At 38.6% G+C, this 18,561-nt stretch overlaps 1 protein-coding gene across 6 annotated transcripts; it reads right to left on the minus strand.

The window, feature by feature from the left end:
• Positions 1 to 378: 378 nt before the first annotated feature.
• LOC131250743 (probable ADP-ribosylation factor GTPase-activating protein AGD11) lies at positions 379 to 18,379 on the minus strand. 6 transcript variants are annotated; one of them, XM_058251026.1, is made up of 10 exons: positions 17,931 to 18,377; positions 16,704 to 16,835; positions 16,495 to 16,545; positions 12,235 to 12,319; positions 8,430 to 8,505; positions 5,050 to 5,213; positions 4,751 to 4,964; positions 4,152 to 4,268; positions 3,961 to 4,053; positions 379 to 908 (listed from the first exon to the last, which is right to left on the minus strand). In XM_058251026.1, exons 2-10 carry the CDS (start codon positions 16,753 to 16,755, stop codon positions 627 to 629), a joined length of 1,134 nt encoding a protein of 377 aa, XP_058107009.1. In that variant the 5' UTR covers positions 16,756 to 16,835; positions 17,931 to 18,377; the 3' UTR covers positions 379 to 626. The 6 variants fall into 6 exon arrangements, with proteins under 6 accessions (XP_058107009.1, XP_058107008.1, XP_058107007.1 ...); XM_058251025.1 differs by having other exon boundaries at positions 3,958 to 4,053; positions 16,704 to 16,805; positions 17,931 to 18,367; XM_058251024.1 differs by having other exon boundaries at positions 3,958 to 4,053; positions 17,931 to 18,365.
• Between the last annotated feature and the right edge of the window lie 182 nt (positions 18,380 to 18,561).

The raw sequence follows: 18,561 nt of genomic DNA on the forward strand, positions 1-18,561 counted from the left end.
GGCGGCCCGTGTAAGGCAGGTGGCTCATGTGAGACAGGCCCCATCGTATGAAGCGGGTAGCTCGTGTGAAGCGGAACCCATGTGAAGTGGGACCCACGAGGGGTGTTCGGGCAAGGTCCTAACCCATGAGATGCGGGGCTCACTTTTGCATCCAAACACAGCTGCAATGATAAGAATTAACAGTTTTTCATTCATAATGAGAAAGTAAACCCCAAATTGCACAAAGTATAACTGCAATTTGGAGAGCAGTTCCTCTATGCATGCTAGGGGTGGTAATTGCAATTTGGTTATTTCTGCTGGACTGATTCTTGCAATTCAATCTGATAGTGTATGGATACCTGTTCTCTCGTGGGCTGTAGGTGAATGTCGAATCAGATGGTAACTAGATAGTGAATTGCTACTCATCAAAAAGTGATACGTGTTTTTTTTTAATCTTCTCTATTTCAAATGTAAAATTTCCTTTCTACAACTAATTAGAGCTACACAATGAGTACTGCTGAATGCAATCAAAATAACCAAATAAATGGGGCTAATCCCCCGTTGAACATGTAAGGCCAAATGTAAAATTAGCATCACAGAAGGCAAAACAGGCTGATTGCCGATCCATTTTTCTCTATCCCAACATGTTATTGACTGAGTGGAACACATTCAAGTTCAATCTCTAACTGTCCACGCTCAACATTTTGCAGCCGTAGATTGATCTCTTGCTTTACCTTTCCATCTACAAGGGTGATTATACTGTCTTTAACTAGGGTATTGTCATCACTAGCTAGCCATTTCCCAAGCTGCATGGACTCATTGATGCTAGAGTTCTCATATGCTTTGGCAGCTGTGACCAAGGGCTGTATGTCGATTTCTGCATCTCCCATGCGATCGTCTGTGGAAAATGTGTCCTTGTCATAAACTTGCTGCAAAAAAATAAAAAATTAATAAAAAAATAAAAGCTGAGTACGAGTCAGAAAAGCCATTATAGTGGAACTAGGATGCCAATTGAACTCTCGAAAATTTGATATAGCAATCAAGGATATCTAACTTCACACACTACAGCACTTCGTAAGTGAAGCAGGGCATTTATCAGGATAGCTGACAAGGCTGATAATAAAAATTCTCATAAAATAGAAGGAATGGCTCCATATGATGGATATATTGAACTTCAGAGGGGTGTCAGGCACAATGTCTTTTACAAGTCATATTCGTTGGCAAGTCTGTATGAATATCATCATCATCATCATTAAAGCCTGACTATTTTGGCTTGCCAAAAGTTCATCGACTGACTACCTCAAGGCCATGTTTGGAAACCATGGATTCCATACTAAACAATGGAACAAGAAAAGGGTTTTCCTTTGATGTGACGATTTGTATTATTTGGATAGCAAAGAAAACAGTGGATTCCACCAAACAATCACTACACTTACGAATATTTTGGATTTTAAAAAAATTAAAAAATATATTAGGTGACTATTGAGAGAGCAATATGAGTTTTCCACTTGCTGTGCAAACAAGAACTCAAAATTGGATTCCATGTTTCCATGGTTCTCATGGAAATCATCATTGCATAATTATTATCTTTTCCTTTATTTTCCCTTTTATTCCACGTATCCAAACATGCCCTAAGTATATAAATTTTGATTTGTAGAAAATGTTATCAATTTGTATATTAAAAACATTATTATATTAAGAGATGGGAGATCTTTTTGCTGGAATTGCAGGTGTCGCAAGCTTTAAAGCTGTTCCAATTGTAGAGGTAATCCCTCTCATTTTAGTTGTTTATTCATTTCTCTACTATATTTCTTCTGATTTTTTTGTCACTCATGCATTTGAAAACTTAAAATGCCGATTCCCCTGATCAACCCTCCAGTTTTCTGATTCACTTCACTTATATTTGGGCAGTCGAGCAATGAAAAAAATGTCATGCACTTGCACTGCCCTTCTAAAGCAGGACTGTTGAGCAACCAACATTCCAATGTTCTCCTACTACTTTAAGGAATGGAAACCATGAAATCTCTCCTGATTCCTATATCCATCTCAAACAAGTAATTAAAAGAAGAAGAAGAAGAAGCAATTGGGTAACCTGATTCAGTTCTTGAAAGAAGAATGACGATCTTTTTTCCCAAATGAAGACTGATTTTAAACAAAGAAACTCCAATCCTGTTATTTTATTTACCTTCTTACAAGAGCCTATCCAAATAACAGCTAATTTGATTAAATTGGCCATCGACCCTGTTTGATATTTACCAGAACTTTTTACCAAATGGTAAGAACCTCCCGGCACCTGTAACCCATCACATTGCTCTTGTATTATTGGCTGACATTTGGTTCTGGTTTGGCTGATGAAGGATATGGTCCTAATTGATCAAACCTAGTGTAAATGGCTTGCTTCCAGCCATGATTGATGATATGAGCAAGGTTAAAATTTTGGGCCAACATTGAGTGGCATTTTTTAAATTCCTACTTTATGCATGGGCATTTTAGTCTTTTGCTACAAGGACATTTTTTAAAATTTGGTACAAGTCTCTAAGAAGGGGTAAATTTGTCACTTTCTGATATTTGGAATGGTCTAGAGAAGAAATGTCGTGTGACCAGGAATATGGCTAGAAATATCCATTGTAATTAGTAGATGCTCTAGAATGTGCTTAGAAAGTGCCCTATGGTCTTTATATAGGTGAAGTGTGTTGTTTGCATTGTGTGTGAGAGAAATCGTTCTCGTAAGCTTGAGTTGTGTAGATTGTTGTTGCAAGTGAATAAAATCCCTCTTCTTGATTTCTCTCATGTGTATTATTCTTGCAAATTGGTGTGGGCCTTCATTGTTCTTCCACAGTCTTGGGCATGTCATCCTAGTAAATTTTGCTACACTTTGACAGTTGGATAACTCTTACTATTTAGGATAATTTCCTGTCCAATTAAAATAAAAAATGATTATATTCTTAAAAAATTGTAATAGGAGAACAAAAGTTCTTGAAAGTCTGGATAATGTCGCTACAGCTACAAGGTTATCTTTAAACACAAGATTTTCTACTTTCGAAACTTCTGTTTTTGCCCGGAAAGGCCATCAATGATTATCATCAGAATTGGACTGAGCTACACTCCACTGTGATGGGGTTGTAAGTTTGAGCAAGTGCTGTTGTTGGCTGACAGGTTATATCCTCACTTAGTTGTAACACTCAACCAAAAATAGAACTAAAGCTAGCACAACTGAGATTTTCCTCTTCTTCTTTTTTGAGAATGGTAACTTCATTACCAAGATCTGCCAAAAAAAAAAAAAAAAAAAAAAAAAAAAAAGGAAAGAAAGAAAGAAAGAAAGAGAGAAACTAAAGTTGGCTATGTGGGAATCATGTGTTTCTACATACTTGGTTGGCAGCTTTGTGATGATTGACATTGCATTATTCATTTGCAAACGGAAGGAATTCTAAATTACACAGCAAAACTATTAGATGATTAAGCAGTTTACTGAGGAATGGCAGAACAGGATTCATGAGGCTGACCCCAATTAGTTGGGATGAGGCTTGTATGATGATGGTGGTGGTGGACAACAAATAAATGGCAGATGGCACACGCATTAACACGTACACACATGTGCTACATATATGAATGCATGCACGCATATGTATGTATGTGCACAAACATGTACATACATACACGTATTCATACATGCATGTATGCATACATAAACAGCTTACAGAATGTTCTGTTCTTAGCATATATGCATAAAAACACCAAAAAAATGTAACTGGTCAAATTTTCAGAAGAATAAAAGTACTGGTCTGGCACTCTTGTCAGAAAGGAACTCTTCAAGTTTAATATTTCACGAGAGAAGCATTCTTGAAAGAAACTCTCTTAATTTGTGGAAATCACATGCTAGTAATTTTGAAGGAGTCTTTGTTGGTGGTTCATAGAAGTATGTTGGTAATACCACATTCCAGAAATTCCATGGCTCAACAAAGTAAGAAACCAACTTACCACCTTGAGAGGCGGGATAGGGTCCGGAATCGATAGCATTAGCCTTTCATTCCAGATTGGATTTAAATTGCTCCTTATTACGCGCGTTTTCATTGTCTGCAACAGTTCATGAAGAACTTGAATATACAAACATGACTGTTCTAATTCTAATTCAGCTTGATGAAGACAGAATTGATTCAGAAAAAAAGGCTTACTTGGTGTCCCAATGTGAGGATGACATAAGGATCACTAGTTAACACATCCCGAACTGCAAGGTTGGTGCCTTTGACAACATTGACCTTTATCAATCCAACAAATTCGACCATGCCCATCTACAAAAGGTAGTTTATTAAGATTCCATTATCCATGAAAGAGTGAAAACCCAAAGAGGAATTATACAATCCCCACCCTAGGATATGAAGTGTTATCTGGTCCTCAGATCATATAGGTGGGGCCAATGGCCCAGTGATCTGATGGGTCCCACTGGAAAAAAAATCCAGATTGGAAGATCCAAGTCATTTGACACTTTCATGTTTTTAACTGTCTACTTGCAAGCCATCGATCCAAGGGTGAGGATTGTCCCACCATGGAGGGTTTTGGGGAATTCCCAATCAATGTTGTGGTCCATCAGATCAATGGTCTGGATCACAGAACCACGAGCCTCAAATGCACAAACTTGAGGAGCCAAGGATGCTAATCTTATCCTCAAATCAAGACTGCAAATCTAAATGATGAAATATAAGCAGCAAAAACTAAGCACACTGAACCGAATCATACTTAAAAAACATAATGGATTTACCATGTACAGACATACCGTTAGGTTCTTTTTTGCGGCTTTCTGCTCAGAATCCTTTCTTCTCCAGCTGTTGCGAAATGCCTGACCAAGTCCGTGAAGGCGGCTGCTGGTGTGCTGCTTCTCATAATGTTTCTTTTCAGACGAGTTGCTGGCGGGAGAGCTCGAAGCAGATGATGGGGAGGCGACATTCTGTACATTAGAGTTCAAAAATTGTTCCATCTCATATTTTCTCCTGAGTAGTCAAGAAGTGATGTTTTGCTTCAGAATGTTATAGACTTCTTGCACACAATTAGGACAATCATATGATTGAATTGTACCTGATGAAATCAGACCGGTCCTCTATAGAGGATTCTGGTCTTGGCTTCTTGTAATTTTCTGGAACAAAGGCTTCATATCTCATATTTACTGCTGTATTTCCACCCATGTCTTCTAAATAATCAACTTGGTCCTCTGTCCATTCGTCCAGCTTCATTGATAGAACCTGCGACATACTCAAAATGGTTATACAGACTCATTTTCTAATATGAAAGATAATGTGTTATTAAAGCTATGCTTGGATGCTCAATTAAATTGGATTGCAATAATTCCATAATAAAGTAGAAGTTTCCTAAAATGACTGAGCCCTACTCAATTCATAATGCAGGACTGACCCCCGAATAGCAATCCAGATTCCTGGTTCAATTTGAAATGCATGGAATTGCAAATGGGGTTGGCCTTTCTGATAACTTTCTCTAAGTTTGATTAGATAATAGTAGTTCAGTCCCATTAGCACCCAAATTCACCTTAACTACCTATCTTAAAGTCACCCAAGACACGTTAGTGTCCCTCAAAGCAGCCTCAAAAGCTTCTCTTGCAAATTTCCTCTTTTCCAGTGAACAATAATGATACCCAATTACCTCGGCATCAAATATGGTTTAAATAATCTGTCAAGTACATTCAGAAAATGTCAGTTGAATACTGCTCATTTCCTCTCCACTGGCGAACATCAAAGTACCCAATCACCTCAGCATCAAATATTCATTGAATTGCATGTCAGGCCGATGTAGCATATTCCAGTTGAGGATGATAGACTGTAGCATTTTGCCTCTACCATCTTCTGATGGTGGTTTTCCAGCAGTCATGTCCGGGAAACCTTGGAAGACTGGCCTATATCTAGGAGAACTGGAAAGCAATTGAAGGAAGAAGAGGCAGAGGGTTTTCGATATTATTCTTCCAGACCAATAATCCTCAGCAATGTTATCCAAATTGCCAACCCCAAAATGCTTTTGATTCCAATCCAGCGATCAGATTATGGATCATCTATGACCCAGATCAATATTTTTACTGACCTGAAATTATGGTTTACATTCTTATCGCTGATTAAGTTTTAATTTACATTTATATAGTGACTTATTCTTTGGTTTATGTAATATCAGGCATACATAATATAATGCTAGGAATGCCGGATTTATAATGGTATCATTCATCATTTCACATATAAATTACAATACCAATGATATATACTTGGCAATATATATTGGAGCAACCTGCATGATCTTATCCCAACCATACTATGTACTTAATGAAGTGGCGTGCTGCATACCAAATCCTGTACCAGGACCCATTGTCCAGGTAACCTTGATCCTCGGTTTGGTAGAGATAATGGAGGAATTGAGAGAACTAGTTGGACAAGTTTGCAGAAGAGGGAGACTCATTGACGCTCCCAAAGCTCATTGTTGGTTCTTAGAAGGGAATGCATAAGCAACAGGAGCACTCCCCAGATTAGCAAATGAAGATCCATCAGAGTCAAGTTTCCAACACCCGAGCAAAAGACACTACCAAGTCCCATGTCACCCTTCCTTTTCCTTGAATAGGATCCACTACCGATGACCACACACCCTCACCCATCCATAATTTCACCACCAATGCCCCATGAAACTCATTAACAGATGTCCACTTAATCATGGAAAACTTTACTTTCTACATGAGCACTTCAACGGGAACTTTGGCCATGCTAAAATCTGCTGTTCCTTTCCTTCCATATTCAATATAAAACCACATAAGGAGCCAACTTCTAAAGGATTCTTCCTCTCTCACCTTAAATGGACCCATACAGCTTACGAACATCTTAGCAGAAGTTTCTGGGGAAGCCCACCATTCAGTGAAGAGAGTTGGAAAGTAGCGACAAATCCCTCTTCTTCACCATGCCACAAATGGATGGAGGTGCACCACTAATTCTTCCACCTCTTGCACATGAACCACAAACTTAGCATTCAATGTTTTTGCTGCTTCAAATTATCCATGATGAGATCTTATTGGCAATCACTGTCCTATAAATGTGTCACTCCTTCCCACCCACACACATGGAAGCATGAGAGGAGTGTGTGCACAAAAATCTTTAAAAAAGACTACAAAAGTAGCTTGTCTCTTGATATTGTTGAATACTCATGCCAATTGAGCAGGTTAGCCAGCAAGTCATGGTTACAAGGCATGCGTTATGGGAAATAACCGTCTGCTCAAGGGTAGGCATACACAGCTGTGGCTTCTAAAACAAGAAAACTTGTATGTTGAAACTATCTTATAGAAGAAATTGGTCTTTGTAATGAGCTTTGAAAATGTGTTATTACGATCAAAGCTCCACATGCATTGCATTCAATCCTGTTTTTGACAAGGACAAAATGCATTGAGGAAGACAACCAATTTGTATCGAAAACAATGTCCAGAAGAACTATCAGGATCCCCTCAAGAAAAATGAATGCCAAATTGCAGGTATTTTAACCAAGGCAGTTGGAGAGGACATGTTTGAGTTTCTTTCTTACAAGTTGGGAATGATCAATCTTCATTCATTAGCTTGTGGGGAAATGTTAGTGAACCACAACACTAGATGTGAACTGTCTAATGAGTAATGAGCAATGTTCGAAATATCGGTATCGCGTTACGTATCGCACCCTTGGGATATGGATATGTATCGATTGTCGCATGGGATATATCGGTTGTATCGCTGTTGCCAGAAATATTGGAAATTGGTCGAATTTTTCAATGAAATTTCAGTGATTGTTAAAAAAGACATTAATACACACAAATCAAAACATTACAAAAAACAAGTGCACATAATAGGTTTTCTTTGTATGGGGTCCTAATCTATGTATGAGGTCTAACTAAATTGATGCAAGTATATTCAAAGCCTATTTATATAATTTATAAATGTAAGAAGACATGTGGAAACACAAGCAATACATTCAAAAACAAAAGAAGAATCACTAGATTAGGTTATGTACATGTTTGATTTTATTTTATTTTTTCAATTTTTTGCAACTCAATCATTCTCCTCCAAATCTCAAAACTGAAGCTCCGAATCCATGATTTTTCATGCAAGATATATCCTACTACTTGTGCGTTTCATATCGCACAGGTGGGAAACAAGATATATCGTAGGATATGTCGGTTGATATCGTCAATATTTAAAACACTGGTAATGAGGAAGGAGTAGGAGCAAGAAATATTCCTTTTATTCTTTTGAAGTATCTTGAATCATTTTTCAACCTTGAATGCTCAACCAGTTTCTTATAGCTAAGGTTTATCTTTTTAGACATAAGAACCTAATTCAGCTACCAACGTGTGAGTGACTTTTGCATTCATATGCCAAGAAGTGACTTAAAGCATATCAACAAATTTTTGAGAAAATTGAATCATAGTGAAATTGGTTGAGATTAGTTACCTTTGATATATGAACTCCAAGGCTTCTGTGAACTCCAGAACACTTGATACAAATAAATACTCCATGGCTTAATGCCCTGATCTCCATCAATTGATTTGTTAGGAAGCATGTTCGCAACAATTAATTATAAGAGTACCTAGAAGTATTACAAAGAATGCATGCAAACCAATCTCCACAGATCATGATTCAGACTTCCTTTTTTTTGTGCAAAAACTGGTTTGTAAGGAAGAAAAAGAGTTTTCATGGCTACATAATTCATACGGACCTAAATCTCACAGCAAGACACAAGAGAGTGACAATATTGCTTCTTTTAATATACAAAAAGAAAATTGCATGATCCATTAGTGCCTGTTTGGTTTTCCAATTACAATGGTAAATGGCTGTAAATAGGTAACAATTATTTTCTCTTATAATTGTATGGTGATATCACTTACATTTGCCTGTAGTGATGATTTTGCTACATTGTTTGTTTCACCGAGAAATCATTGTATAAGTAGTAGTTTTATAATGTGAAAATGTAATGATTACAATTTATTTTACTTATTTTCTTTACTAGTATATTAAACTCTTGATTTACGAGCCATAATTCCTATTTAAACAAACACCTGGAAATGATAATGATGGCTCATTTACTTTGCATTTCATAGGAAATTGGAAAACCAAACAGGCCCTTAGAAAAAAGAAGAAGAAGAAAGTATTACATCATTGAAAATGATGTGAAACGACTAGTGGTTCAACTATAGCCAGTAAATTAACACCATAGACTTGCAGATCCAAAGAATTTAGAGGTATTTTGAGCATGGTATTCTACATATGTCCCATTCTAATTCCATTACTCGGTAATCTTTCACTTCTGTGCAAGATAATCGATATATAGCTTAATGCGCAAGAAATTTTTTATGGTTTGTTAGTCCAACCTTATGAGACAAGGATCCCTTGTTCTCTTGGATAAATCTATCATCGCATATATGACCCAATGTCATGGTCATGGACTTGGAATTCCACTCTATATTCATATAATAATGTTTTCCAAACAATCTAGAAATATCGTATGATGTAGAAAAGTATATAAGATGTTAGAGTAGTGTAGGAGAATTCTAAAAATCTGAGAAGAACATAAACAGTAGAAGAATCTGTATGGACCTAGAGAAGTGTAGGAGAATTCTAAAAAACTGAGAAGAGCATGAACAGTAGAAGAATCTGGATAGACCTAGAGAGGTGTAGAAGAATGTAGAGAAGTCTAGAAGAGCGTGTAAGGGTGTACACTTCCCTAGAAGGTCATAGAGTACTGAAATGTCTGATTGGAATATTGCTTTGAGTTGTAATGAAATGTTTGATTCCCTGTTACACTTCATTGCATAGCTCTTGCATCCAAGTTCACTTAAGAGTTAGCTAAGGACTACACAACCATGTGGGTTTGAAGCAAGGATTCTACGAGCCCATGGGGCTAAACCCGGAATGGGGGAAACAAATTAATACCAGAAAATCTCTGACATCCTATTTGTAACTCAAAACATCCAGCCAAAAATAAAAATAATAATAATCAAGACAAAAACATCCGAAACCCCGCTCCCCCTTACAGATAAGTCTGGGCCTAACTTAAAGCTTAAAAAATAAATGAGATGGGGCTTGGGCGTTCCTAAATCAGGCCTGTGCTTTGCCCGTTGATAGCCCAAAACTTGCTCCCACCTTAACAAAATCAAATACTGAAGGACAGGGAAAACTGAATTCCAACCCATACACATATGGAGTCCATACCAAAATCCAACTTCAGCCTCAAGGGAGAAAATTAGAGATTTGATTTAATCTGTATCTCAGACAATTTCAGTCCTAGCACAACCACATCCTAAGGAGTTGCTTGTGCTGCTACCTTTCTAACTTAAGGTTCTCACTAGTCATGTTGAAAAGGCATTATAGCTTTAGACCAGCTCTGAATAGTTTGTTTCTTGGAAGTTTGACTTGGCCATATAATACTCCCTCCAAAGGACATGAGGATCTTGATAAGCAGAAGATTTCACCAAATGAGTAGAAGCAGTTCCTCTAAATGAAGCTAATGGCAGCCAATTCACTCGTTTCATTCAACATTATCTCCCTTTCGGCATCCCGAAGCAACCTGTAATTGACAAACAACTCCAATTGTCAACAGGGAGACAGAACAACTCCGCAAGCATGCGTGTCTACATAGATATCTGAACAGACACATACACATGCAACTAGTTGGACAATAGCTTACCAACTAGAGAAAAAGCACCCCAGTCATCTTTGTACAACATCCAACCCATCTGGAAGGTTGGCGCCACCATAAAAAAATAGGGGATACAAAATCAGGCTGATCACTTATTCATGTGGGCCACACTGTAGAAAACCATGGACAGGGGTGGATCCAATCCAAAATAGATGCATGGACCAACAGATAATTCTAACCAAGTGCCCTTCCTGCTTTGAGTTTTGCTTCAGACTCGCACTCCCGCTCCTTCCTGGCTGTTTACTTGCTAATATTTTGAAACAGACGCTTCCCACCCCGCACTGAATTTGTTGCCGCTTCAACTTCACACTTTGTGCAACAATATATCAGATTCATTTTTTGAGCCAGGTAACCTCCATGGTGGGGATTATCTTTTGAAGGATGCATTTGGTGTCATACAAACATGATGCAATGGCAATTGTGCGCTACTTGGACTGTAACTTAGTGGTCCAACTACTAGCATGTGAGACCTCCTTGGATATAAAGGGTTGCCTTGGGAGTTGGAAGTATATTTGAAGTGTTGAGGTGGTAATGAATTTGGGTATCGAGGATCCAATTCAAGTTCTGAATTGATTCTCTAGCAACTGTTGTAACTAAAACCAATTTAACCTTAGTTCACAACCCTAGATCTTTTCTAAGTCTTGACAAAAACAAAGATGGTGGGGTGTTACTCCGCCTTTGTTACATCTCTTTTATTTTTGGTTCTTTATTAGTAAGTTGTGTGGTGTTCGCTTAGATATACTGCCTATATCCTTGTTCTCTTCGTGTATGTGATCTGCTTTGATAAGTCAAACCGATGCAGGACAATTAACCACTTGCTCTAAAAGCTCAAACTGTTAGAGTATAGCAAATTAATCCCTTTATTTCATAGCCCAGGCCCTACATCTCATGGGTTAGGACCTCGGCCGAACCCCCCCTCGTGAGCCCCGAATCACATGGGTACCGCCTCACACGGGCTGCCCACCCCGAGTGTGTCCCCGCATCCCACAAGCTACCCCACTTGAGTCCAGTGTGAAATGCGCATTAATCACCCCCCGTGAGGAGTCTCGAACACGAGACCTCCCCCGTGGGCCCCGCCCACCCCGAGTGTGCCCCTGCATCCCACAGGCGACCCCACTCGAGCCCGGTATAAAAATGCCCCTGCATTACAAACTGTGTCAATGTACAACACATTGGGGGCATATAAAAATTCTCCCATCTATTGGAAACTTGGGGATCTTTTCTTCATTCATAGGAGTATTTTGGACAATCCCAAATTTACCTAGGATTCAGAAAGTTTTTATAATGATAAATTAAACAAGAGGACCAAATACCATCAAATTACATAAAATAAAACAAATAGATCATTAAGCTTTGTACAACTTATAATCCAATTGAGCCTAGTGGTGTGACCACATTGTTGATGTAGAATCCTAGAAGCATGAGAAACTCTAGTGATTACTTCTATCTCTCAAAATTACCAAAAGATCGACTTGCAACAGTGACTGGTTAATTAGGAAGAAGAGGTACTGCAATTGAAGCAAGTTGAGAAGCCATATAGAGATATTTGGAGATACATACACCCATTTCGGATCTGGAGAGTTGCAATCCGCACAGAACCTATTACCTGGTCTAGATAACAGACCTTCCAGCCTTTTCACTGGACCTGTTAAATAGAAAAATTGAAGTTACCATGCAGGCAGGAAGCACATAATTATACGTTTTGTTACATATGAAATAGACATGTCCAGTAGCTTTCCTCAATAATATTCGTACCTTTCAAAAAATAAAAAACATGTCCAGTAGCTAACTTAAACCCCACTTCTTGTCAATATGAGTTGAATACATATGATAAAAATAGATGGATATTCGATATACTCTGGGTAACCATGACAGGAAGTGAGAGATTGTAGCTAATGAATGAAAGTTTTTTTTTTTTTTTTTGAAGGTCATTCATCAATGAAAGTTGTAATAAAAGAAAATGAGAAAGAGAAAGAAACAGATTTGATAATCTGCAAAAGAGGATTTCTGATACAAAAACAAATTCATCTGGCATTATGTTGAATTAGCTCCTACTTGATCCTGTTGAATTGCATTGAAACTAGGTTGGGCTGGGTCAGGATGAGTCCAGACTGCTTTGGACAGGGTATAGACTGAGCTTAGAGGCCCATGGATTGAGCCCGGGCCTGAGATTCACACCCAATAACTAATTGGCTGATCTTAAGCTTGAGTCTTCCAAGAGGCTCGACAGTTCATCCCAGCTCAGCTACACATACTTTTGGCTGAGATTTGACAAGTAGGGATAGCCCACTTATTTATACCTTAGTAATAATAAATAGTATATTCAGAAAATCAGGAATCTGTGCTTGGGGCCTGCACTTCTATACTTTTAGAAAGCTTATGTGGATTCCGATAAAAAAGAAAGTAGTTAAAGGCCTCACTCCTGCATAGTAGACAAGAACTAACCAAGGTTTTGAGAAAATCATACATTTCAGTTACAACAGAAATATACGGCTAACAAAAATATAACCATTACATTTGTGTCAGCAGATGAAGATATCCAAGCTTTGTTCATGAGAATAGAAGCAAATTTGTGTGGGAACTCTGAACTAACTTTAGAAATCTATATGCTTTTATTTTTTTATTTTTGAAGAAAACATCTGTATGCCAAAATTGAGAAGACCAAATGATATGATCACATACGGAAAAATAATCATCTACCACTGATGTCATTGAAGATTGAATGCAACCCTCACTAGAAAGTGACTGCAACCACTTGTACCCATGTTGCATGCACATTGAGATCCTTGCAGTCATCAGGTGGGACCTCTGTGTGTGTGTTATGCCCCAAAAATAGGCAGGTCCAGTAATGAGGTGGGCCACATGTATATGTAATATGGGTGCTGGTCCATTTTAACCATCCATTTTTTCATGCATGTGCAGCCCACTCGATGATTGAACGAGCCTGATTATCAGGCCATTGTATAGGTCCACCAGATGAACAGCCCAGATCTCACACACATGGGGAGATTAGATTCCAAAATCCTACCTAGAAATCACATCTATCATTGACCAATGATGGCAAAAAAAAAAAGGGTTGCCAACTTCCATATCATATAGGGAGCTTTCTTAAGCATGTACAACTCAGCTAATGCACATGCCACCACATATGCCTGCGTGAGGGAAAGATGCAATATCCAAACCATTCATCAGAAGGCTACCGCCATGTAGCTTCCCCATCCCAAGAATCGGTACCAGTCAAGTGGGCCACAATTAGCTGAACAAATGTACAGTTTTGAAAAAAAAATAAAAATCAGCCAATGAATTTCTAACCCATTACCCATCAACTTATTTCTAATATCATGCACACTTATTGAATGGACCACCTTTATCTCTGGGCAGTAACATCTTCATGGTCGGGTCCACTTGATGGATGGCTTTGATGTTTCACCTGTATGAAAGCTGCAATGTGTGGTGGTGTGTGTGATAGCTTACTTGTACATACCATTGAAATGTGTGATCTCTAGATTCCTGATCCAAACAGAAACACCACTAACTTGGGCCAAGCATTGTTCATTGCCTCTTGAAAATGGCAGTAACTAATAATTAAGAAATGAGGCCAGGTTTAGTAGACCCTAGGAACGGTCATGTTGTCGGTCACATCATCAATGAAAAATTCACACTGATTAGAGGTACTTCCCCATCTGATTAATACCATACAAAAATGGACTTTTTGTATCAAAGGCCTAATAATTAACATGAATAGTTAACAAGATAGAGTCCACTTTGGATAACATATATTTCCAAGAAACCATTTCAATGAAATGTCCATAACCATACCATCAGTGGCTTTAGAATCTGAAGGTTATATAAAAAGAGTAGTCTGTGTTTGAAATGTTGGCCTCCTCTGATCAATATGAGTGTTTGATGGTGGGCCATTAAAGGTGGCGCGAACGCAATGGACAGTCCAGATTGATGACTTGACAATCCAAAGCATGTAGGCAAACTCGAGTGTCAGTCCACCCTAGGCGCACTTAGCTTTTCCCTTAGGAAATAATCCAACAAAAATTCTAATAAGGCACATTGTTTAACCAAAACAAACAATGAAATGAACAACACAACGGGACATCCTCTCATTAAGAACAATGCAAGAATGAGAGGCAACGGCTGGCATTGAAGACAAAGCTCCATCTGAGAAGCTGTTGCATCCAAACCAGATCAAACATAAGACAGTCATTCTTATGACCTTACAACTCCTAACCCTATCTTTTCACGGCCAAAAAGCCATGTGGATTTTCTAACATTTTGGTTGTGAGTTTTTTGTATCTTGCACAAACTAGACCAGAAATTACCTTTGCAATTGGACTTGTAACTGATGTTTATGCAGTCTCCATGAGAGACCCAACCTAAGACAGCTTTCCAGATTTTTGAACATGTCAAGGGAACATTGTGTTTGATATTTACACCCACCCACATTGAAAAATATGCCTCTTTTCAACTTTTGGTAATACAATGTTACGATTATGTACTGTTGTATTAATGTCGGAAAAATGTGTATCTATCGAAACGGTGGGTGTAACTAGTGACTCCCTATGCACCATACACATGGAGAGAGATTTTCCATTCCCATACACATGTATAGCCCACACTCCATACTTCCTCCACATATGGAAACAAGGCATAGTGGTGGAATTCCTCATTGAATATGAACCCTTTTGGGTCCATACTCATGTCTCAGTGGTAGACTCACAAGAGTTTCAACACAAGGTCATGGGTTCATAATGCAGGGGCATTTTCACACTAGGCTCGAATGGGGTCGCTTGTGGGATGTAGGGGCACACTCGGGGTGGGTGACCCATGTGATTTGGGGCCCACAAGGGAGGTCTCGTGTTCGAGACTCCTCACAGGGATGATTAATACGCATTTCATACCAGGCTCGAGTGGGGTAGCCCGTGGGATACGGGGACACACTTGGGGTGGGCGGCCTATGCGATTTGGGGCCCACGAAGCGGGTTCAGCCGAGGTCCTAAACCTATGAGATGTGGGGCCTATGCTATGAGATAAAAGGATTAATTTGCCATACTTTAACAGTTCGAGCTTTTAGAGCAAGTGGTTAATTATCTTGCATCAAATTGGTATCAGAGCGGGAGGTCTCGTGTTCAAGACTTATCACCGGAGGTGATTAAGGTAGGGACATTTTCACACTGGGCTCTTGTGGGGTCGCCTGTGGGATGCAGGGGCATACTCGGGGTGGGTGACCCATGTGATTTGAGGCCCACGGGGGAGGTCTCATGTTTGAGACTCCTCACCAGGGGTGATTAATGCACATTTTACACCGGGCTCGAGTGGAGTAGCCCGTGGGATGCGGGGACACACTTGGGGTGGGCGGCCCATGTGATTTAGGGCACACGAAGGGGGTTCGGCCGAAGTCCTAAACCATGAGATATGGAGCCTAGGCTATGAGATAAAGGAATTAATTTGCCATACTCTAACAGTTCAAGCTTTTAGAGCAAGTGGTTAATTGTCCTGCATCAGTTCGAGTACCCATTGTGGTGAAATCCCACTGTGGTGTGAGTGCATGGCTGTGTGTGGGGTGTGAGTGCGTGTAAAAAAAAAGGCATAGTGGTGGAACCACTATGTACTTTCACTTGCACAAGAATCAGACCAGTCCTCTCATTTTGCGGGCCACAACATACAAGACAAGTGGGCGTCCAAAAGAACTCGAAAGATTAGACATGAAGTCATTGTTTACCCCCACTGTATGTACATATGCATGTAGGTATGTAACGAGAGAGAGAGAGAGAGAGAGAGAGAGAGAGAGAGAGAGAGAGAGAGAGATACCCGGTGAAGAGGTGGTGTTGGAATCACTATTTTCTGGTTGGGCTTCGCAAACTGTCAATGTGAAAGGACAGTGATTAAAAATTATAATGAATAATATATCTGGTGTGGTATATTATCGGCCCAACACCCACAAAAACACTCTAACATGAACTTCTCTAAAAATCAAAGATATATGTAATTAGCAATAAAAAAATGAAAGGGAGAAATACCCGGCTGTGAAGGGGCGCCACTGGAATCAGTATTTTGTTGCCTGGTAGTCATTTAAAGTGCCCAAATTTTCACACTCAAATCATCAAAAATCACATCACCATCTGAAAATAAGCATTTTATGCACCTCTTCTCTGCATCAAGTAGTAGAATAATTAATTAAAAGCACAGCAACTATTTAATGTGATTAAACATAAATTGGTCTGCATGCCCACATGTTCTGGTTCAATTCCCAAAATGAAACATGCATATGTGCAAATCAATGAGGGCTTAAACATCAATTCTCCAAATAAAAAAATCATTCTGATTTGTTCGTTTGTTCAAATGCAAACCCCTATTTTCCGTTCTGCAAATTCAACTAGTTCCTGAAATGGAAAATGTATGTCTACAAACCAAAGAGGGTGGATGCAAATATCAATTTCCCAACGTAAAAAATTCGGGTTGTTTTGTCTGTTTGCTTGGTTGAATGCATATACCCGTTTTCCATTTTGGGAATCCTCAATTTAATTCCCAAATTTAAAAACTATTGTCTCCAAACCAAGAGCAGGGTGTAAATGTCAATTCCCCAGCAAAGATAAGGCGTCTTTTGCTTGTTTACTTGTTTCAATGCATACCATTTTCCATTGTGAGAATCCAAACAATAAAATTCAATGTGCAAACTGCAAATGCTGGTTTCTACAAACCAAAGAGGATGGATGCAAGTATCAATTCCTAATAAGGTTGGGTTGTTTTTGTCTGTTTGTTTGAATGTATGCACCCAATTTTCCATTTTGAGAATTTAAATAAAAACCCAATTCCAGAAATGCAAACTGGGTGTATGCAAACCAAAGAGGATGGTGGTAATATCAATTCCACTACAAAAAATTTGGGTTTTTTTGTTCGTTTGTTTGAATGTATACACCCAAATTTTCATTATGGGAGTATTCAAATAACACAACCCAATTCCCAAAAATGGAAAATGGGTGTCTGCAAATCAAAGAGGATGGGTGTAAATATCTGTTCTCCTTTTCCTTTTCTTTCTTAAAGTGAGTTCTCTTGTTTGTCATTGAATTCAGAAATTTTCAATATTATCCAAAGGCAACGAGAGAGAGAAAAAAAAAATGACAGTGAAAGAATTTAACAGCTAACTGCCATGATAGAAAAATGAAAGAACCGAGGAATATGTCAGCAAAATCTGAAATTCAAAAAAAAAAAAAAAATGAAAAGAAAGAATGTGGAATAGGAATTACCTTGAAATGGGTTGAAAATGCATTGATTTGCAGCCTATGACAGATTCTTCTTTTTAAATCTTCTTAATTTTTGAATTAGAAATCTCTCTCTCAAGATGATTTTGGCATCTCTTTCTCTCTCTGTTTTTTTTTTTTTTTTTTTTTTGTTTTTTTGTTTTTTTGTTTTTGTTTTTTCTTGGACTCTGGAAAGAGAGAGAATGTCGATTGAGGTGGCAAAGTCAATGCCAGAGACTCGGAATGGAAGAGGATTAGGTGCAGCCTCGGCCGTACACGAACACGGTGCGTCCCTGACTCTGGGCCCTATCTTGATGTATTTCTAGTAAATCCACTCCATCCATCCATTTTTCCAGATCCTTTAAGTATATAATTCCAAATTTTAATTAGATAAAAAATCTTAAGTGGACCATTCTACAGGAAAAAGTAGTGCTTGAACTTTCACCATTAAAAAATTTATAGGGCCCACCATAATTTTCACTTTCCATCCAACCTTTTGATAAGGTTAAAAATACGTGCATGAAGGGAAAAAATAAAATATCATCTTGATTCAAAAGTTGTGTCCCATTAAAAAAATTTAATGGTAAATCACGCTATTTCCTGCAGTGTGGTCCACCTGAGATTGTGATCTTCTTTA

The sequence above is a fragment of the Magnolia sinica genome, chromosome 7, assembly GCF_029962835.1.
Source record: "Magnolia sinica isolate HGM2019 chromosome 7, MsV1, whole genome shotgun sequence".
NCBI classification, from domain to species: Eukaryota; Viridiplantae; Streptophyta; class Magnoliopsida; order Magnoliales; family Magnoliaceae; genus Magnolia; species Magnolia sinica.